The 23,963-nt window shown below is 40.1% G+C and overlaps 1 protein-coding gene across 11 annotated transcripts in view; it reads left to right on the top strand.

The window, feature by feature from the left end:
- The window catches only part of PEX5L (peroxisomal biogenesis factor 5 like), a 225,244-nt gene that overhangs the window by 147,366 nt on the left and 53,915 nt on the right, over positions 1 to 23,963 (top strand). For all 11 annotated transcript variants that reach the window (XM_027585129.2, XM_027585126.2, XM_027585127.2 and 8 more), the window contains one exon: positions 9,123 to 9,218. In XM_027585129.2, coding sequence (XP_027440930.2) covers positions 9,123 to 9,218 — 96 coding nt within the window. The remainder of the gene's footprint in view (positions 1 to 9,122; positions 9,219 to 23,963) is intronic.

The raw sequence follows: 23,963 nt of genomic DNA, 5'->3' as shown, positions 1-23,963 counted from the left end.
TGTTTTTTCAGCAGGGGGAGATTTGGCACAGGTGGGCTGTTCTACACAATGCTGGAGGGGCAGAGGATCAGCTGGGGTCCTCGGTTGCTGTGGAGACCCACAATGCATTTATCTTATTATTCTCCTGCTGGTTGTCTGATTTCATCCCACCACATTGTCCTTCCACATGCCCACTGGTGTGCCTTTAAGCAAACACATCGTGCTCTGGACAATTTGTGTGAGATTCCCAATATTGTCATCCAAAACACAGTTTAAAGTGCACTGTGACAGGTTCTCTGTCTAGATAAATTGTAATGAATCCTTTAGAGGGTTACCAATTATTTGTAAAGAATTTGTCACTTAATTTGCTTTTTTAAAAACATTGCATGTTGAGGCACCTGGGTGATTCCATTGGTTAAGCCTCTGACTCTTGGTTTTGGCTCAGGTCGTGATCTCAGGGTCATGGGGTCGAGCCCCACGTCCGGCTCCATGCTCAGCTTGGAGTCTGCTTGATAGTCTTTATTGGTCCCCCTCTGTTCCTCCCCTTGCTCACGTTCTCTCCAAAATAAATAAGTAAAAAATTTTTTAAAAACACTACAGTATGTTTATTAAGATTTGCCTAAACTAAGAAAATTCACAATTCCCTAGTTTTAAGTCCAGCCTATGGTTTAATTAGGACAATATAATGAATTGGAAATTTAATTATTTAAAATACTAAATCACTCAAATAAAACAGCAAGAGAATAGACTGATTAATTGTAATAAAAGACAGAAAGGTGTTTTTACTGTTACAAACATACTGCCCTTAAAAATATATGATCTCTCTAGGTAGATAAGATGATGAAGGTGGTATAAAAATTCAACTTAAAACTGGCTTGCAGGGAAGCCTGCGTGGCTCAGTCGGTTAAGTGTCTGCCTGCGGCTCAGGTCATGATCCTGGGATTGAGCCCCGCATCAGGCTCCCTGCTCAGCAGGGAGTCCACTTCTCCCTCTGCCCCTTTCCCCTACTTATGCTTGCGCTTTCTCTCTCTCATCTAAATAAATAAAATCTTTTAAAAATAAAATAAAATAAAAGTGGCTTGCAAACTATTCAAGTAAACAATTTCAGCTTACCAAAACTTGTCACTGCTCCACTATCACACAGATGGCTCATGGAAAAATCAAGGAAATGTTTTCTTCTCTCTCAAGCCAACATAAACTATCTCGGGTGCAATAGGTGAGGAGCTATTTACAAGCCTTATTTAAAAATCACATTTCAAAAAAAAATCATATTTCAGAATCACAAAGAAAATGGAGTGAATTCCTGTTAGCCCATTTTCTTTTCAAGATGGAGAAAAGGAAAAATGTAGTCTAGTCCTCTTTCAAATAGTGTTTTAAATACACTAATCAGAGTGGCAGGAGATTATAATAAATCATATAATCTCTATGTACTTAAGAATAAAGTTTCTTGACACTTTTGCAACTCTGTAATTAATATTCCCTGGAGTTAATCGTTTAAAGGAATCGTACAATGTGAAAAATTAGAAAACATTTGAAGAGTTGAAGAAAAACACAAGTAATGATATAAAATGAGCTTTTTCTAATATATGGGTTGAGATAGTGGTGAGGCAAAAGAAAATGAATCCAGCTTTTGCTGGAAAGTGATGGTTCAAACATTTCTTTGTCCCGTCTGGACACTGGAAGGAAAGCTCCAAGACAGGTTCTTGCCAACCTAAGTTGGACTTAATGAGAAGGTGCAGGAACCAGGCTCTCTAGTATGTGGTCATAGTCATGCAACTCTCTGATTTTGCTGACTTTGGCACAGCAAATGATTCTTTCCATACTGTCATAATTCCATCAAGTTGGCAGCATCCCAAACCAGAACAATTGAGACTTTAAGATATAAGTGCAGATATGTTTTCTAAATTTTTAAAGTAGCCCAATAAAAGAAAGGCATGCTGATACTTGGCCAATTACATACTTCATGCATATAATAGGAGGTATTTCTAAGACATTTTTGAAATTCTCACAATAATCTTGGGAATTAATATCTCTGTTTCTCACATGAGAAATTCATCTTAGAGAGAATTAGCTAAGGGGCAGAAAAGCCAGGACTCAAATCATACCCATCAGCTTCTAAAGCCCCTGTTTTTAACCACATACCACTTCATATCGGCCTCATCAAACTTATTCACCTGAGAGAACTCACAGACCATCTATTTCCCTTCTCATTGCAAACCCTGATTAGTACTTACATTTCTAGGATTAATATGAGTTAAGTGATTTTAAAGAGTATCACTTTCTTCCAGAAACACTGTAAGATAAATTAGGACTGTTGTCAGATCTTCGGCCATACACAATTTTGTGCCTCCCCTCCCAGATTCCTTCTGAACCTCTAACTCTTTGAAATACTGATGGCTTGCATTTCATTCTATTTCAGTTCAGCAAATGTGATTGAATGTCTACTATCCACAAGCCATAAGTGAAGCAGTGAAAAGGTTAGAAAGAGGAATTCAATTATAAGAAGTATCAAGACCTTTATGTCTATTAGAAACAATTAGACAGTACACTTTCTAATATAGTTTTGCTTGTTCGAAGATAGTACAAGAGCCACATCGACATCCTTTTTCCCTTCCTGACAGTACGCAGTGGGCTACCAATGAGGAAAGAAGCAAGCAAAGACAGAAGGAAGGAGCCAAGGAAAGGCAGCAGGGCAAGAACCACGGGAAGGCAAGGAGGAAGGAAAGAAATCTGAAAGATCACTTTCAGGATAGTAGGCAATCTGCACACAGTAGGTACTCAACAAATACTTGTTGAAGTGGAAAAATAAGAGAATACTAACAAAAAGGAGAAACAACAACACTTGTCAAATTTAACAATTTGAAAGTAGTGGCTAATTAATAGTTAACTAAAAGACAGATAAAAATAAAAATAAAATGATAAGATTTTATTCTTTTATCATTTTTGAAGCTAGTTTCACAAATAATTTTTAGTTATGCATGGTAATGGACTGTCCATCTCTTTTCAAAATCAGCACTGATTTGCTTTGATGTTCTACAACATAGAATTTCATAGTAGGGGCGCCTGGGTGGCTCAGTTGGTTGGGCGACTGCCTTCGGCTCAGGTCATGATCCTGGAGTCCCAGGATCGAGTCCCGCATCGGGCTCCCTGCTCAGCAGGGAGTCTGCTTCTCCCTCTGACCTTCCCCCCCTCATGTACTCTCTCTCTCTCTCTCTCTCTCAAATAAATAAATAAATAATTTAAAAATTAAATTAAAAAAAGTGTTTAAAAAAAAAGAATTTCATAGTAGGATGGAGATGGGAACCATATGCTACCCACCTTGCACAAAGCTCTAGGAATTTGCTCTTTGACACATAAGGTACAACTTTTTTGTGCACATTCAACAGTAAATGTCTGTGGACTGATTAAGAAAAAAAAAATCATGACCCGCTCAAAGAGGCACGAGTTTATCCGTACTATATAAGAATTCAACCAGTCTGCATTAACCACTAAACAAAAGTGCTCTAAACACAAATAATTTTTATTTTTTTGAAGATTTTATTTATTTATTTGACAGATAATTTTTAAATGAATTTCTAAAGTCACACCTAATAAGTGCTAACCAGAAAGATGACAAAAGCCAAATTTTATAGCACTTACTGTGTACTGAGCATTTTGTGTGTGTATTTACATGAGTTATTGTACTTGATTCTTATACAGACTCAGTAAGTGACTATATACTTTGCAGATATGAATACTGGGGATTATAGAGATTAAGTAATTTGTCCAAGGTCACCAGTTACTATTAAATCCAATCAGGATTTGGCCCTAGGCAGTCTGACTCCAAAGATTATGCTTTTAATTACCGTGTTACATTGTTACCCAAAGTCTGCTAGTTGTTACATTTTTCTTTTCTATAGTTAAGCAGCACCCTTTTCCCCATCAATCTCTTCTGAAAAGATAATGAGCTTTTTAAACATGTGTTTTGGTGGGAGACCTCCAGCAGTAATGTAAAGGTAATTGTATAAGGGGTTATGAAGGACTGACATTGAAGTTAGCCAACAGAGTTATTATGCTAGGACAACCACAGCCACAAATACAGTAATTTTCAAATCATAACTTTGATCACAATCATAATTTTGAATAGAGACGTTAAAACAATATTCTTGAAGTTATTCTTCTTATCTTTCGCCTAGTGCTTATCATTCAGAACAATCAACAACTGAGAGAACAAAATGCTTTCTTCTTCAGAGAATGTAATACCCTAAAATCCAATTAGCTTAAACCAATTAAAAGGGCTGTTTTTAAAGCCAAGGCCCTTCCAGGAGGTTGCTGTAACCGTAGAGCATTTTTCAAAATCATGCAATGAAGCAAAGAAATGCCTACATCAGAGTAGGCATTTGTGAACTCCAGAGTTCCACTTGCAAACACATGATGTCAACATCTAATCAGAAGCTCTCAGAGTGAGGTCCCTCCCTTGGCAGTATCAGCATCACCTGGGAACTTGTTAGAAATACAGATTCTGGGCCCCCACTCCCACACCTGCACCTACTGAAGCAGAAACCCCAGGCGTGGCGTGCAGCAATCTGTTTGGACGAGATTTCCAAATGCTTCTGATGCCCACTCAACGCTTGAGAACTACTAGACTAATACAGCCACTCTGATACCGTAACAGCCACGACTCAAATGTATGGCTCTAATTGTCTTGCTTACCACTCCTCCGGTTAAGTACTAAGCAATATATACAGTTCACCAGCATTGCTTATATATGGTCTCCCGTATTCCAGTCTTCGCTTATAATGAAATTAGATGTTAAAAAAAAAAGTCTTGGCTGAAAGGAAGTTTGTTTTTACTATGTGTTACAATCTGTACTTCATCCTCAATCCTAAACCAGTATATCTGGGTGTGCTACTAAGTTGCTGAAAAGTTTCAGAATCTTTTCAGTGGCCTGTTACTCTTGGCTTGGAAACTGCCTTTGTTTACATTCAGTGTGTTCCTATATTTTATAACATTTATCTTAGCTTCCTTGGATAAAATAAATGGCTTTCAAATGTGAGGTAGACAACATTTGTCTTAGTAATAACTTAAGGCCTTTCTAACAATGTGGGAAATAGCACTTACCTAAATAGTAATTGTTCTACCAAAATAAAAGCTCATTTGCACAGTAAGATTCTATTTACACTTGGTGTTTTAAGTGGCAAAGAGAATATGACTGTTAAGTGTCAAATCCTGAGAGAGATTTTTGCCTCTTCTTCCTGATATATGGTGCCCTTTGCATCCTGTGATTCATAACCCACTTGGGTTGTGAAACATTGATGAAGGGAAGCCAGTGACAGTAATGGAGTTCTGTTAGGTCAGGCTTCACAGGAGAGACAGGTCGTATTTCACTGGTGAAAAGTGCCTCTAATAAAAGGAGGTGACTTGGGACAAAAATATTAGTGCTTTCTCTTTCTTCCCATGCCATTCATGGGTCATTTATGACATTATTATATAAATGCACAGTTTATTTCTTAGCATCTGTCCACATTTTTTAAAATTGATTTGTTTGTTTATTTCATTAATGAGGGAACCAGCAGGAAGACAAAAGAGCTAGTTCCAAAGTAAAGAAACAGAGATTTATGGAGCTGGCTGGGAAAGAAATGCCAAAATAAGTTTGCCAAGTTTGATACAGGATTGGTTAATTTCTACAAGACAATAAGATCATAATGCCTTTGGGGTTAACATCTCTACCAGGCTATAACATCCTAACAACTTATCAATTTTGAAAGGTTGTAAACCATCTGCCCCTTTTCTTTTTCAGAGATTTTATTTATTTATTTGAGAGAGAAAGAGCATGAGCAGGGAGGAGGGGCAGAGGCAGAGGGAGAAGCAGACTCCCTGCTGAGCAGGGAGCCCGACATGGGACTCGGTCCCAGGACCCTGCGATCATGACCTGAGCTACCCAGGCCCCCCATCTTCACCTTTATATTTGTTAATCAAATATATTGTGACCCAAGAGTGTCAGATAAGTGTTGTAGCGAGATGAATAGTGGCCTCCCGAAAAGTTATGTCCATACCCTAATCTCAGGAACCTGTGATAGTCAATCTCACTTATGTTTTTGGAGCTCCCTCTCCACAGCCCCACCTCAGTTATCTGGGTTGGGAGAAAATAGTAGCTTTCACGGGGCCGTGAGAATAAGAGATGGTGTCTGTTCATGGTAGCCATTGAGAATGAGGCACTGATGCCTATGCAGACCTGGACACTTCCTCATCACCCTCTTCCTCTTCTGACTGCAGACACAACTCCAGAGGCCTTACGCCTGGGCTGCTAACAGGCCTAGCTCCTTACTAGGCACCCCATTAATGCATGGCTGCATTCCCCATATGCACCCCTTAATGGCTGCATGGGGAATGCAGCCAGTCCCCATCCCCAGAACCAGGACAGTAGGGCTTTGCTAACACAGACCTCTGCTGCTCCAGGCACAGGACAAAAAAACAAGTCCCATCTCAATTTCCTATAAACTCTCCTTAGCCTCCTGGGCTAACCAAGAAACCTTGACTGAGAACACATAGCTACCTTCTGGGAGTAGGGAAGAGGAATACCTTTAATTCATCAATTCATATATTCCCCAACAGCATATTTTCAACAAATATTTACTGTTTATGGAGCAGCTACTATTTATAGGACATACCAGGGATACAGCAGTGAATACATCAAGGAGGAGGAAACATAAATTAATCTTTCAATAAATTAACCTTCCTTGTTCATTAATGCAAAACACAGTCTGTTATTTGTGTTCAGAAGGGTTCATAACAATTACTTCATTATTGTTTTCAGCCCACAGTATTCTTGAGGGCTTCTTGGTTGACACCCTCAACCATGCATGAACCTCTGAGAGACAGCTTTTCTAGATTTTGCATCTTCCCGAAATGGCCAGTGGAGCATAGCCTCCTATGAGAGGCAGTATAGTGCAGTGGTTATGAACACAGCCCAGAAGCATCAGCCCTACCACTGACTAGCTGTGTGGTGTTCAGAAAGTTAATTAGCTGTCTGTGCCTCAATGTCATGGACTTGATGGTAATAACCTACTTCACAGGTTGTTGAAAAGACAAAGTGAGTTATAGTCCCTAAAGGACTTGAAACAGCATCTGGCATGTAGTGAGCCCTGGTATATAAGGGGCTGGGGGTCCACTTGAGGACCAGTGATGATGGAGAAAAAAATGAAAAGCAGCTGAGCTGTATAGATGGTAAGTGCTGAGTGAAGGCCAAAGCTTTGCTATAGAACAGTGGTTTTCAAATATGGCTGCTTTTCAAAATCACCAAATGAGCTTTTCTTTTCTTTTTTTTTTAATTTTATTTATTCATTTGAGGGAGAGAGAGAGAGAGCACAAGCAGGGGGAGTGGCAGGCAGAGGGAGAAGCAGACTCCCTGCAGAGCTGGGAGTCCGACTCCGGACTCGATCCCAGGACCTGGAGATCATGACCTGAGCTGAAGGCAGACGCTTAACCACCTGAGCCACCCAGATGCCCCCCAAAGAGCTTTGCAAACATTTAATGCCCAGGCCCTACCCCCAGAAATTCTTCAACTGGTCTAGAGTGGGGCCCAGGCCTGCTCAAGTAATTCCCACAGAAGCCGAGGTTGAGCATCCCTAAAGGAGAGCAATCTAACACATGGATAAAAGGCGATAAAAGGGCAGAGGGGGGCTTCACTCCACAAGCCTCCCTCATCCTGCTCCCCAAGGTCTGGCTGCCTTATCAGTGCAATTCCTCATCCTGCAGTCTAGAGACATCCTTAGGGCACACATCACCTGTCAGGCCCTGGGCGAGGTATAGGGGAGAACAAAAGTTACCAGACAAAATCCAACCCTTATGGATCACACAGTGTAGCAAAAAGATAGACAAGAAAAGAAGCAATTATATGGAGAAAAAACACAAACACCACGACTGCTCACGGAGAGAGGTCTGAACCAACTACAGTATATACTTACTAGGAAGTCCCTGGGAAAGGGTGAGGAAGATCTATAAAAACAGTGGAACCTCTCCAAGATATATTGTTGAATGGATAAAAGTAAGCTACAGAATAGCATATCATTTATGTGTCGAAAACTTTTGAAACACACTATTATCTAGGGTACGTAAATATATACACAACTGAAAAGGAGAAGTTCTAGAGGTTTACCCCTTATTTTCCATGATTACTTTTTTTCAAAAAGAATGCATTTAGTGTTTGTGAAATTAAAAATGAATAACTTTTTTTTTTTAATTCCAGCAGACTCTTTGTGGGACTGGCCTTCTGGAATATTTGCCTTTAGCTTAAGTTAAAATGTATATCAGGTTGCCTGTTGATTGTGACAAACCAGTCGGCATTATCAAACATGAGTTTATCTAAGTGACTACTATTTAGCAGCACAATGTCCTGAGGAAACGGGACATGAGACAGATGTGTGGTAAAGGAGGGAAGGCAAAGGAAAGAGAATTCAGCATGAGGATCTGCTGTTTATATAAGGAAAGGCGCTAGCAGCCGCCTCCCAACTCTGCAGCTTGCAGTTTGACCTGAGCTTAGTCCTCCTAACAAGGTGGAAGCTTGAATATCAGTTCCTAGGTCGAGGCTTCGAATGGAGATTCTCCATCTTAGCTGCATATTAGAATCCTCTGGGGGGAACTCACTAAAATATCAATGCCTGGAACCATGAGCAACTAACGTAAGCTCTTTGGGAGGCTGGGTCTGGGTTTTTTGTTGTTGTTTTTTTTAAAGATTTTATTTATTTTTTTGTCAGAGAGAGAGCACACAAGGGGGAGCGGCAGGCAGAGCAGGTAGAGGGAGAAGCAGGCTCTCTGCCAAGCAAGGAGCCTGATGTGGGACTCAATCCCAGGACCCTGGGATCATGACCTGAGCCGAAGGCAGACGCTTAACCGACTGAGCCACCCAGGCGTCCCTGGGCCTGGGTTTTGGTTTGAACATAACTGGGGCTGAGACACACTCTTAGAAGAATCATGCATGCATGCTCACACACATTTTGGCACCATCCCAGTTTGGACAACATCATGTTTGCAAAGTACTCCAAAAATAACATCCTTTGCAGATGCTTCTTGAACTCTAGGGAAATATGAGAAAGGGAAAAATATTTGGATTTTTGTGTTCTGTGATTCTGGTAGTGTAAGAGCATGTGTTTGGTTTATTTCAGGCTCGACTGACCAAAGAACAGCGCTGGGGAAGTGCATTACTTTCCAGAAACCACTCCTTAGAAGAAGAATTTGAAAGGGCAAAAGCAGCAGTGGAGGTAACTTTTCTTTTTAAATTATTTTCCTGTTTCATGTTTCTGGAAGTGGAATTCAAAAACAGAAACTTCCACAGGATAACATATGAAATGAGTCTTAATTTATAGATATGAAATAACCATGATAATGATTGTTAGAATGAGATTTGTTACCAGAGAATTTTTGACTTGCTGCCAGGGGTGATTAATAGATGTTAAATCCTCTGACAGTTCTGTGATGGATTTGCAATTTGTCTGGAATCCTGGCTCAGAAAGATCTGAGCCTCATCCGGGTTCCATGATGAACCCATGCTATGCATTTGCTATGCCTCTGTGAGGCCAACGTTCATGCCTGACATTTTTCTCTCTCTAGCATCCAGCATAATGCCTGAAACACAGAAGGTCATGCTGCTCCTGAAATACGCATTTTCCTGAGTGGGATAAAAAGCATGGCTGATATATTCTAGCCCATCCTAACTTGAGCCATAATTTTTTTACTGTTAACAGTGTCCAAAACAATGACGATGTTGATAAATCAAATTAAATACTTAATCTGAACATTAATTTCCTTATTTAGCCTTCTAAAAAGATCCATTCGTGGTTGGAATCACAAAGAGTACATCACAGATGCCATCTATCGTACTCCTCAAAGCTTTGCTAGATTGCTACTTTTCACCAAACCCAAGTATGAGCTTGTTAGGACCTCCAGTTCTATCACTGATATGAAATCTCGAAGATTGAAAATATTCCTGTGATACGGTTCATTTATGTGGCTGTCTTGCCACTAGGATTTGGATAAAATTATTATACTGTGAGCAGTCTTTCAGTAGCTCCCTACTTGAAGTGCAATTAAGTCACATTTGCAGTTTCATATTAAAAGGGTTCTTTATAGTCTAGAAATTATTCTAGCCATAATTTCATATGATCATTCAGCAATCCAGTAAGAAAACAGCTTTATCTCATCACAATACAATCCATCCAAATTTCTTCTTTTAATTTTATCCTTTTTTAGTTTAAAAAAAATTAATGCATTAGTGTTCTTGAATGTAATCAACTGATATATTTGATTGAGACCAGCTGAGTTCAATCAACTTGTTCAACAACACGGAACCTGTAACCGAATTTATCTTAAATGTAGATTTTTCCAGACTTCAGAGCTAACTTAAATTCATCTTTTGAACTCCTACTATGTGTGGCACACTGAATTATCACTAAATAGAAGATGATTTAGAATCCTAGAATCTTGAATCAGTAAAGACATTAGAATTTATCTGGTCCCAGAAACACAATGGGTTCAGTCTCAGAAGACTTAATTACAAAGTAACGTATCAACAAGGAAAAAAATTATTCATTTATCTGTGTGTGTGTATACATATATTCATAAAATCATTTAATCTTAGTTTTGGTGGAGGCCTTAGAAGTCATCTATCCCAACCAGGCATATAAAATAAAATGTGTTTTCTTTTCAAACGTACTTGATAAATTATTTATTCAAACATACCCTGTTTCTACTTGAATACCTCAAATTAGTGGCAACTTCTTTTCAAGAAAAACCTGCTTCTGTTTTGGACAGTCCTAACTATTAAAAAGCTCTTCCCTATATTATGCTAACATTGGCCTACCAGCAACTTCCAGTTTTCCTTAGTCTTGGCTTTGCTCCCTCTGGAACAAGGCAGAATTAGAATCCTTGGAGGCTATAAGTTACTTCAAGTAGTCATTCATTCAACAAACAATACTGGCCGTCTGCACATGCTGACTGCCGCACCAGGTACCAGAGACAACGAAATGAGCCAACCCTGCCTAGCTGTCTAATAGCATGGACCCGAGGACCAGCTTGGACAAATCACTTGCTCCGTCTACTTTAGTTTCCTCATCTGTAAGATGAGGGGCTTGCATTTCTAATATACTAAAACCCTTTGAGTTTATGGCTTCAAGTGAAATGAATAGGAAGTACAGAATTCTCAACAGATCAGAAAATTGTAAGCAAAACGGCTCATCGGCAAGCCTAGAACTGAGAAGCTTCCTTAGGGAATGAGGGAGGATGTTCCTGACCAGAAGGTAGGAACAGATGCGGAGAAAAAAGGCAGGGGGTAAAGGCGAGTATTTCTAAGCTGATGGGAAATCAGACCTACAAAACTGCACATGTTTGTGGACTATTTACTTCCCAACATTATTCTTATCCAAAGGTATAATCTAATTCCCAGTGGAAGATAGGATGAAATGCACCCAAGTACACCTTTATAAGCCACTCCTTACAATTTATCCTAGAGAAATAATCAGGAAAGTTTATAGTATTTTTTTAAATAGTGAAAATTTGGAAACAGCCCCACTGTCCCATAACAGAGAATTAGCTGAATTATATCTAAGAAAATGCTGTATAACCATTAAAAACTACATTATAGAAAAATATTTAAGATCATGTAAAAATGTCTAGGGATGATTGGAATAAGAATATATTTACTGACAGTCTCACAGTATGGTCCCAACTTTGTAAAATGATAATGGCATAGTACCTAACATGTTAAAAATACATACAGCGTACCAATCAGGAGCATTATATGGATGAACTTATTTAATCTTCATAGTAGTCCTATGAAGAAGGTAACATTACTATTCCCATTTTGCAGATAAGAAGACTGAGGCTTAAAGAGATTTCAGTTATGTGGCCTTTTATAAGCAATTAAGATTGATTGAAAAATGAGTAGCACTCATTTAGCAAGTTTCAAAGCCATGATATTCAGCCAGACTCCAGAGCCCATTTACTTCTGAATCACTGCACTACATTAAACATAAAGAAAATCTATGCCCAAATGTTGACAGTACTTATATCAGCTGGCTGGCTTTGGAGTGGTCTTATTTCTTCCATTAGCTTATCTGTATTTTCCAAATGTTCCATCATAAACATGTGTTATGTTGGTAATCAAGGAGAAAGTGGTAAGTTATAGACGCTGTAGTGGGATATAAAATTCTTAAAAGAACTCAAAGTGCCTCATTCTTCACTTCAAAACAAGTAAAGAATGGTGCTGCAGATTGGCCTCATTAGAGATGGTTCTAAACACTAGTGAGACTCAGATGAAAATCATGCCTGGAGCATGGAGAGTTTTTCCCAAAGCCTCTTGCTTATATTTTTATATCATCTGATTCCGGTATTCCTTCTATCTCACATTTTATTCCATTTTTAAGTCCTATTTTATTTTTTGGTCACCATCCTGCCTCTTGACCTGACGCCTGGTCCCGTTTCCAACTCCTTCTGCTCCTCAGCCCCCTCATGAGCCCCAGCGGCATTGCGATTCTCTCTCGTCCTCTCCCAGGACGACCTCCTTGCCCACTGTCCCTGCTCTGTCTTCTGCAGGGACATGCTTCCCCCAGATCTTCACATGGCAGGTTCCTTCTTGTCATCCAAATTTTAGCTTGAGTGCCACTGCTCCGGAAAAGCCGAACCTGGCCACCCGGTTGCCGTCAGAGCACCTAGAGTTCTTTCATCCTTATATTTATCGCTGGGTCTTTTCCTGTTTGTTTTTATTTGTCTGTTTGTTGTCTGTCTTTTTACTTTAAAAGGTAATTTCCCTAAGAAAGGGGGCCTTGTCTCTTATTCACCACTGTACCCCAATATCTAGAACAATATCTGGTACCTTTGAGTATTCAGTAAATATTTGTGGAATTAATGGCTAGCTGGCTGATTGTTAATCACCTAATGTGGGCAGCACTTCTTTCTCTCTGTTGTTGCATATAAAGTGCGATATCACCTCCTAATATTTAGTATTTACATGTTCCTGGTTGATGGAAACAGTTCTGTCTGTGGCATACAGATTTCTGCCAGGGGCTATGCAGAGATGTCCTCTGTGTTTGTCTTGGTCTCAACATCAGTCAGTGGGACATAATTAGAACAATGCAGGTAGCACCCACCAGTCCTTGCCACCGAGTAATACTACAACATGTTTTATATTTTACATGGCATGAACTAGTTTTTACATATACTACATAATCCCTGACAATACACAATTCAACTAATGTTTGTGCTAAAATGCCCTAAAATACAGTCTCTTCTACGAGAGAAAAGACAACTAATGCCACACGCACGTTTATTGCATAGCTTCACTGAGCTGGGAACCTGTTAACGTACAAAGGCTGACATTGCTCAGGCTCAAGTGGAACTGTTAGATCTAGTGAGGATTTGTAGGGGGTAGCTTTTGCCTCTATATCTTACATTTTATTGAAAAATCACTGAAAATTCACCTCTGCTCAAAATATTGTAATTTTAGGACAAATAACCAAATATTCCCATTCTAGGCTTTAAAAAAAAAAATCCCCCCTGAACAAAAAGGGAAAGGAGCTTACTCTGTGCTTCCTCTTGGATTTTCTTTCTAGTCAGCATCCTAAACGCTCTGTCAGCTACAGCAGTTCCCTAGGAAGGATGCACAAGGAGTCTCAGAAGTGGGAAGCAGGGAAGGAGCCCTGGGAGCTCAGTGAGGCCTGAAGCTGCCTCCCAGGAATGGAGGTCCCTAGAGAGAACTGTGTTGCATCTGCGGAGGAGAGAGAAGGTCACGTGGGCAGTCAGCACACCTGCTACCACATTCGAAAAATACATCCTTTATCACTGTTAGCAAGGCAGGAAAGAGCCAGCATCTGGTAGTATTGTATTTAGCTAGTTAGTCTCTCTAGGTGCCTCAGCCTTCAGGTTAACTGGATTTAACAACAAATTTATCAGACATGTTTATTAAGCTCCTTCTATGGGCTGGATGCTAGGAATAGAAAATTGAATAAGACAGCCTCTGCCCTTAAAGAGCTAGAAGAATCACAAGTATATGCACACAGCTCCGGGGATCATGCAAGTAGAGCTTATCACGTGTCACAGTTACTGTGGGTTTACATGCCATCTCCACACTAGACTTTGACCTCTTCACAAGCAGGACCGTGTCGCATCCTTCTTTGTGCTCTCAGCACTTTTCAGAGTCTGGTGCAGAGCAAGCCCCACAAATGTTTGCTGGATAAATAAAGGGACAAAGTAGGAACTGATTCCTCCAATGCATCTATTCCACAAACGTCTCTTCTTTAATGGTGCTTAAGAAATATCACAACCTTCCTAACAGAAAGAAGATGAACTTGTGTCCCTGAAACCAAAGTCACGTTTCACTTGGCTCCAATGCTATTATAATGCTTGTGGTGTGCATTTTAATCAACGTTTTCACAGCTCTACTTATACCCAAAGGGAGATCTTCTTGTGAGCAAATTTTGAATGAAGAAAAATGAAGATGCATAGACAAAGGGAAGTACAGTGGTCAGAAGCAAGAAAAAGAGCAGGAAGTATAATTTTAAATCCTTTTGGCTAATTGAGTCTATTAAATTCTACTAAAACCTCTAAATTCTAGAGCTCTGGTTTATCCCCAGACCCCGATTCTCTTCCCGTTGAGCCTCACTTGTGATATTGCTTGTGGTAGTTTAAAACGTCCACAAATTCTTTGATATTCCCTTCGAAATGTGGAGCTTAGTTCTCCTCCCCTTGAGTGTGGGCTAGGCTTAGTGATTCACTTTTAATAAGTAGAATAAAGTGGGGGCGCCTGGGTGGTGCAGTCAGTTGAGCGTCCTACTCTTGGTCATGATCTCAGGCGTGTGAGATAGAGCCCCACTCCGGCTCTGCACTCAGCACGGAGTCTGCTTACGTTTCTCCTTCCCTCTCCCTCTGCCCCTTCCCCCTGTGCACTCATGCATTCTCCATCTCTCTCCCTCTCTCTCTCTAATAAATAAATCTTTAAAAAAATAAAATAAACAGAATAAGTGGAAGTCATGGTGTGTAACTTTAAAGATTAGGTCATAAAAAGAACAGTGGCCCCTTCCTTGTTCTCTCTCGTGGCTCACTTGTCCTGGAGGAAATCCAGCTGCCATGTCATGAGAGCCCTTAGCAGGTGAGGAACCACGCATTCTACCAACAGCCAGGGAGAACCTGAGGCCTCCTGTCAACAGCCACGTGTGTGAGCCATCTTGTAAGCGGATCCCCTGCAAACCCCATTAAGCCTTGGGATGACTGCAGGCTGGGCCTGCAGCTTAATTCCAACTTCAGGAGACCCCAAGTAAGAATCACCCAGCTAAGCTATTCCCAAATGCCTGACCCTCAGAAACTGTATGGCATAGTAAATGTCTGGTTGTTGTTTTTTTTTTCAAGTTGGTATTAATTTAATAACTCATATCGTGCTAACTGGTCAAAAAAACAGAATTGGAAAACCCACCTTGTCAAATGATTCAAATTCTATATATGGACATTGTAAATGTTGAGAAAACAAGAAAGGATGAAATTCCTCATACGTGAATATGTCTTCAGTTGGTTTATCGACTTCCAAACTTGGTTTTATTTCTCTTTTCTGAATGATGTACCCCTTTCCACTGAAGTTGGATGTTGTTTTCATATAGTCTTCTGCTTGCTGCAGACAAACAAGTACTTTTTCAATATCTTTGCTTTCAAATTTTTCATCCACTTTGACATTTCCAGAGAATCCATTTTCTATAAGACAGTGTTCAGTGAGAGCTGGTCCATAGGGAAGTAATGGGTTAAGAACTCTCTTCAATAATTCACCCTTAGGTGCACTGGCTATTATTTCAGTCAATCTTTCCAAGGTAACCAAAGGCTCAGCAGCTCTAACATGATCGACTGGATAGTGTTCACGAACAGCGAATTTAACATCATCTGACTCATCAGTTCGAAATATCAGGATATTCAAAATTAGGTACTCATAATCTGTAAGAACAATGTTCCCCCTGTCATAGAGCTCAATGATTAGGTGATAAGCAGCTTCATCAGTTCCAAATTGAAAATCTACAATTCTATCCACACCAAGCTGTTTTGCACTGACCAATCGCCGACTCTTCAAATGTTTTCGGCACTTCATGGCAAAACTAGATGGCATCATATTCTTAGGCCACTCACATTCTGTTGTGTGAATTCGTATGCCAGATTCAAGTAAAAGTGTAGCTTTAAAGTCTGGTTTTTGAAGACGAATAAGATAGGTCTTATTATCCACATCATAAACATTGTTTACTCTCATTCCTGTTAAGCTGGCATTCAGCTCCACGAGTACCGCGCGGAGGTCAATGGTGCTAAAGCGAGTCTTCATGGCGAGGTCTGAGTGTCGCTGCCACAGTTTCCTCCACTGACTGCCTGACTCAACCAAATGTCTGGTTGTTTTAAAGTTGCTGTGTGTTGGGGTAGTTTGCTAAGGGGATAGATAATTATTGCATTGCCCTACTCCTCCAAGCCTCGTTCTAGTCCATACTCTTTGCCTCATCTCCATCCCCAATGCATCTTGGTTCTTCAAAAATGGAAGGATTACCCTTGTAGCATAGAAAGAAGGTATTCATTCACCCTAGAATGTAGTTTTTCAGAGTCTGGTGCAGACCACAACCCTCCCATTTTTTACCAGTCCTCAACTTATCTTCCCCAGTCACCAAAGGAGTATGAACAAAGACCTTTTTGTGACAGTCCACATTCCTTAGGGATATATTCATCCCTTCACCGAGGTCCTGGTCAGCATCTTGCCTTTTCTTCTTCACAGTGCAGAGACCTCCCTTTATGACAAGCCGCATTTTTCCATTTCTATATCCTAACACAAAGGACACAGCCCTCAAGGTAACTTCTCTTCAGACTTTGGGCTACCTTTCTTCCAGCAGTGCTTTATGATAAATTACAGGCAAATTGGTAATTACTGTTTAAGAACATAAATAGTTAAAGACTTTAATGCTAACTTGTATTCCTTGTTCTAGAAACATGGGTGACCTTCTTTATCTCTCTGCTAAGTTTAACTAGGAGATGCCATATTCAAAACAACTCAACAGCTAAATCCAGTTCTAGTGATGTAAGCTAAAAAGGTCTTTCCGTATAGTTTTGTTTTCACCTGAAGTTATTCTGTGTGTATGTACCATAGATCTGATAGGCACCTCCGAAACAGTAAATGATTGAAGGAAATTGGAGACCATTCTCAAACTGTTTTTAATAACATAAAATTATGTAAGACATTGCTGACTTGGGGGCTGTTCCACCATGAAGATGATCCGCCTCTACCACACCCTCGTACTTCCTTTTGCTTTGTATGACAGTGTCAGCTCTTTGAAGTCTGTAGAGGAGATTAATGGATCAAACACTACTTAAATCATTCTGACTTAGATTTGGTATCCAGAAAAGAGATACTCTTTTGAAAATATCTGAAAGCATTGTTTGGACAACATTGAAGGAATCTTGAGATTAACTGCCAGGATACAGATTTCCCAATGCTTACAATGTCATGTTAGCTAACAGGCTTCCCATGTCAAACTGTAGATAGATTACATAGAGATTAGATGTATTCTGCAAACTTAGTATACTGTGCATTGGGAAACTGGCCAAAGTTCCTGTTTTCTCATACTGATTCAATTTCCTTTCATTTTAAACAAACAAAAGTTGATTCCAAAACAATATAAAGCATAGATAAGAATTATTGCAGAGTGACTTGTGATAAACCCTCATAAGTGATATGGATGAAAATATAAAGAGGTGTAAGATGGTCTTAAATAAATTTATGGGTAAATGATCTATTTAAAGGAAGAGAGTTATTTAGAGTCTGGCTCTAATTTTTTAAAGTTAGTGCTATGAATAGTTACCATATTCTTTCACTGTTCCTTGATATCCACTGTGTAAATACTAAACTAATAAAATCTTTGACTTGACACATTCTAACAAAACTTTGGTTATCCCCAGATTGGTCTTCTAGACCATTATATTTGTAGACAAGCTCCAGACCAAAAAAGGAGCTTGGATAAATTCTCCTAACTTCAAATCAGAGAAATACAGGATCTGCATTCTGGACATGATCTCATCAACATTACTGAGCAAATTAGTGCATAAGAAAGTGAACATGAAAAGATAGAAACTCCATCTGAGCCAGCCTGAGCGGTTACAGACTGCTCTGTACTCTGAACATTGACAAGACATGGACAATAATTTTATCCCTTCCTCTTCAAAGAGATTCTCTAAAGATCAGTGAGACTATAGTTGAAAGTAATTTAAACAATTTGTTGGAAGGCTCTGTACCCAGGAATCACATGTTAAACTTACATGAAAAAGCTGAGGAAGCATAATAATGTATGTGTGAAAAGTCTCAAACTGGACATGGGTCTTGGTTCTAATTCTGCCAACATCTTACCATTTGGGCCCCAGCTTTCTCATCAGTAAAATGAGAGGTTTGAATTTTATTGCGGTTTTATGTACTTGGTCTCTAAGATTAGGTGGAAAATGGATGAGCATTTTAATAATTGTGCATTTATTTTAATATACATTAGAAAAATATAACTAGAACTTCAAAGTGATGATTTCATGGATATAATTTAGGCAAGGCTAGAGTAGACTTGGCCTATTTAAGTAAAAGAGCTGTATCAATTACAAGATATATTAAGTAAGTAATGATAGAATATGGAAATGACTGTAGTTACTACAATCAAATGACTTAAATTTAAGAAATACTGGGATTGATGATTGTGAGGTCCAGTATTAGTTAGGGTAATACTAATAGCTGTAAAATATTCCCCAAAATGCAATTGCACAAACAAAATAGCTTATTTCTTCAGTTAAAAATTAAAGTACCAAACTAGCAGGCAACTCTGCTCCATGCCATCATTCAGAGACCCAGGTTCCTTGCAGCTTGTTTCTCCCCAGTTCCTTAGGGTGTTATCCTCACCTGCATGGTCAAAGCCAAGTTGCAAGTGTCTTCTTGCTCCACCCCAAAGAGACTTTGGAGGAGGCAGGCCCACCTTCCTAAAAGCTCCAGCCCAGATCTCATCTGCTCACATTCCATTAGCTGGAGCTGAGTCAGACACATTACATCATCACCACCTCTCATTCCCCGAACTGCAAGGGAGGCCAGGAAGTGCCCACAGTTCTATCACCACAGAAGAAAGGAGAGGGTGTTTTGACTGACAGCTAGCAGTCTCTGCCACAGGAACCTTCCAGGTCTGATATTTGTAGGAAAATTAGAACACCTCTCCCTCTTCTCTCTCTCTATCTCTCTGCCTTTGTCTGTCTGTTTCTCTCCCTCCTTTCCTCCCTCCCCCTCCCTCTCTTTCTCTCTGTCTTCTGGATTTCTTTTACTTTTAGGGGCAGTCATTAAATAACTTTCTAAGAACTTTTTTTCCCTAAGAAGAATAATGTAATTCTATTTCTCTGGAATATTCAAAACCCCATTTCTTGAATAACAATGCTGCCCCATATAAACCAATCATCAGTATTCTATAAAACATCCTATAATGTTGGGGCACCTAGGTGACTCAGTCGTTAAGCTTCTGCCTTTGGCTCAGGTCATGGTCCCAGGGTCCTGGGATCAAGCCCCACATCGGGCTCCTTGCTTGACGGGTAGCCTGCTTCTCCCTCTCCCACTCCCCCTGCTTGTGTTCCCTCTCTCGCCGTGTTTCTCTCTGTGTCAAATAAATAAAATCTTTAAAAAAAATCCTGTAATGTTGAATATTATTATTCCCAGTTGATTGAAAAGGAATAAAAATAAGATCTGTAGGTTAAAATCTTATTTTTGTCAAATAATGGAAGTCAGGGATTAAAATAGGTCTGTCTTTAGTTCTATATTTAAGTCAGGAGAGTTATCTGCCCATTTTGGTTTTGAAAGACTTTTTATAAAATAAAATCTAAATCCTGAATGATGAAAGACATCTCTTCTCTGATGACACTTAAGCTGTGCATTGGTTTAATAAGTAGAACATCAAGCACACAACCATACAGAGTTCAGGGGAGAATCAGTAAACTTGCTGTGAGCAAAGTGACATCTTGAATTTCTTTTATTCATTTGATTAAAGTATATAATATATCTTATAATGCTGGATACATAGTTGATGTTCAGTGGCTCAGTTGGTTAGGCGTCTGCCTTTGGCTCAGGTCATGATCCCAAAGTCCTGGGATCAAGCCCCACTTCAGGCTGTCTGCTCAGTGGAGCGCCTGCTTCTCCCTTTCCCTCTGCCCCTCCCCCCACCCCACTCGTGCTCTCTCTCTCACTCTGTCTCAAATAAATAAATAAAATCTTTATAAATACATACATACATACGTACCTCCTACTGATTAAGAAAGAAGTCTTTTTTCATGAAGGTAGCCAGTTCTATGTCTTCTATCCAAATGACCAATCATCAGTCTCTTAGATCTTGCATTAGTCATGGTTCTCCAAAGAAACAGAATCAGTAGGATATATAAAGATAAAGGAAGAGAGAGAATGATTTATTATAAAGAATTGGCTCACACGTGTATGGAGGCTAGAAGTCCCACAATCTGCTGTCTATAAGCTGGAGACCCAGGAACCCTGGTGGTGGAGCTCCAGTCCAAATCCAAAGACCTAGGGACCAGAAGAGGTGATGGTGTAAGTCCTGTCTAAGGACAGGAAAAGACCAATGTCTTTCGGTCTCATTCAGACAAGCAGAGGGAAGAATTCTCCCTTCCTTGGCCTTTTTGTTCTATTCAGACCCTCAACAGATTAATAAATGATGCCCACACGTGGAAAAGACAGCCCTCTGTCTTACTTAGTATTCCGATTCAAATGTTAATCTCATCTAAAAACACCCTCACAGACACACTCAGAAATAATGTTTAACCAAGAATTTGGGCACCCCATGACCAAGTCAATTTGATACATAAAATTAGGCATCACAGATCCTAATGATGGTCCCAGAGTTCCCCAGTCTTCTCTGGAACTTCTGTTACTGTCCTATGAGAGATGTCGCAGGCCATGTTAGAGTTTGTACCTGTACCACGGATTCATAGGGCCTACCCCATTGCTATAGAGGAGGTGAAATTCAGGGATGCTAAGGAACTTGCCCAAGCATACACTGCTGATGACTGGCAGGCAGAACTAGAACCCACATTTACATATTCCCTTAGATCTATTTTTTTTTCCTGCTGTTGGATTAGCTATGGATAGAAGGAGGAAATTCTTAATTCAGATCATAAACCATATTAAAAATTAATTGAACTTGAAATTTGGTTTGGAGATGTATTTTTTCCTTACATCAGATTTCTTTTATTAATATGCTGATTTTAATTTATATTCAAACTACTTGTTGGGTGCCTGGGTGGCTTAGTGGTTCAGCTTCTGCCTTAGGCTCAGGTCATGATCCCAAGGTCCTGGGATCGAGCCCGGTATCGGGCTCCCTGCTCGGCGGGAAGCCTGCTTCTCCCTCTCCCACTCCCCTTGCTTGTGTTCCCTCTCTCGCTGTCTCTCTCTCTCTCTCTCTCTCTGTCAAATAAATAAAATAAAATCTTAAAAAAAAAAACCTACTTGTTCTTTGAAATACACACCAGCCCCTGACCAAGGGTAGCCACCTTTAATAGACCAAGAGGGCTGGAGGCATGGACAGAGAGTAAGTTAAAGGCTGAGACGTGTTAAAACATAGCTCCTGTTGGAGGTGTTAACATACATGAACCACACCCAAATAATTAGAGATTAATTTGATTTCCTGTGAAATGCTGAATTGCATGATGAAATCTGAGAATAAATGGATAAATAAATAACCTGAAGTCAAGCCCCCAAATCAGAACTTTATGGCTCTTAAACACTAGTTGCTTCCTATATCAAAAAGATTGGATAGTCACAGAAAAGGGATGAGTGGTCAAATATTTGGCTCCTGTGTCCTCCACGGTTCTGGAGTGCAGATGCAGACATATGCAATATAGACTGAATACTGGAGCTGATGGCCGAAGGGAAGTAGACAGATCATTCGATCCTTAACACTAAATGTGAAAAAAGATTTTATTTTCATCGAGTAAGTGAAACCAATCCGAATGTGTTTGCCCCAGTTAAACTCAGGTGTGTTTCTGTGATAGGAACAGGTTGTTTATTGAAGCCATTTATGCAACCCCCAAAGTAGAGAACACACTTGAGAAAACTACATTTGAAGTTAACCACTTCCTTTTCTAAATCATTTCTTAAGATTCATTTGGTCTTCAGAGGATAGTCTTCCTTTTCAAAATCAGCCGCTTTTTAATACTAAAGCATTTTTTTTAAAGATTTTATTTATTTGACAGAGAGAGACACAGTGAGAGAGGGAACACAAGCAGGGGGGAGTGGGGAGGGAGAAGCAGGCTTCCTGGCAGGCTCCCCGATGTGGGACTCGATCCCAAGACCCCAGGACTATGACCTGAGCCGAAGGCAGCTGCTTAACGACTGAGCCACTCAGGCACCCAATACTAAAGCATTTAGTTTCTTCCTATAGTAAACAGACACTGGATTGTGAGCATCAGATTTAAAAATCACCTCATAAATTTGGTTTTAGCTTTAACTGGCCAGGTGGCAATAATACAGTATGGTCTTCAAAACTGGAATTAATTTTTTATTAGAGAAGTTTTGATTTTATGGGGACTCCTGGGTGGCTCAGTAGTTAAGCTTCTGCCTTCAGCTCAGGTCATGATCCTGGGGTCCTGGGACCGAGCCCCGCATCGGGCTCTCTGCTCTACGGGGAGCCTGCCTCTCCCTTTCCCGCTCCCCGCTGCTTGTGTTCCCTCTCTTGCTGTGTCTCTCTGTCGAATAAATAAAATCTTAAAAAAAAAGAAGTTTGATTTTGTGGACCCACCAATCACAGTGATTATTTTGATCAATAACAACAATATACCCCATTCAATATAATGTTTTTGCATCCTTCAGTTTGCCTGGGATGGTTGAGAACACACACAGGTACATTTATGTACACACACACAAACACATATACACAAACACACACAAATACACACATACCACTATAAATTTAGGTAGAGGTTCTCACTTCTTCTGGGAAAGGACCCGCAAGCATAATGGAACTGAAGTGGCCACATAAGCAGTAACAGATGCAGCTCTCAGTCTAGCTTCCTCTAGCCCCAGAGCCCCTAACTGGGGTGTGCAGCTGAAGGTGACACTAACTCCACAAGGCAGTCTTCTTATACTTGGACTTTGCATCATTACTCAAGAAGAGCTTACATGGTCTATTCTGAGCCCATTTGGTGGTCAGACTAGATGCCAGTGTCAGGAAAGATGGGGCCTCATGCTGTATGTTCGCTGAGGGAGGGGAAGAAAAATGGCAGAAATATGGCTCAGTAGCCCCAAACACAATCTGTACCTCTAGTTCTGGGCTTTCCAGAAAGCCTACTGTTATTCTCCTAAACATAATCCTAACTTTTACCAAAATTTAAAAGTACATATGGACTTTGAGAAAATAGCAGAAGGAAAGGCAAAGGTATCAGCAATGATTAATAATGTATCTCTGGATGGTAAGATTGAGAGATTATTAATTTTCATTGGCAATTTCAATTTTTTTCAGGTTATCTATAATGAAAATGTATTGATTTCATAAACATAAAATAAGGTTGTTTGTTTTTGTATCAGATCAGAGCCAAGAAAGTTGGGTTGTAATTCTCCTCTGCCACTGTCTGCCCTGGGAGGCTTGGACATGTCCCTTTCCCTCTTTGGGCCTCAATTGCTACTTTTGTAACATGGACCATTACATTATATCCATGGTACCCTAATTTGGCTGCCCATTGGAACCACCTGGGAAGCTTCCAGAAAGCCTGATGCCTGTGTCCCACCCCCGGAGACTGTGATGTCCTTGGCCCTGACTGTGGCCTTGGACTTTTTGAAAGGATCCCCAGGTGACTCCGTGCAGACAAGTTTGGGAATCTCTGGATTCCAAGATTTGTAAGGCTTTCACCTGCTGAGATGGTCTTCAAGTCTCTGATTCTTCACTTTTGCCAAGGGCTATCTATCCCTGAATATCGGTTCCATTTTTAGCAAT

This window comes from Zalophus californianus, chromosome 1, assembly GCF_009762305.2.
Source record: "Zalophus californianus isolate mZalCal1 chromosome 1, mZalCal1.pri.v2, whole genome shotgun sequence".
Taxonomy (NCBI): domain Eukaryota; kingdom Metazoa; phylum Chordata; class Mammalia; order Carnivora; family Otariidae; genus Zalophus; species Zalophus californianus.
This window is presented reverse-complemented; position numbering and strand designations above follow the sequence as displayed.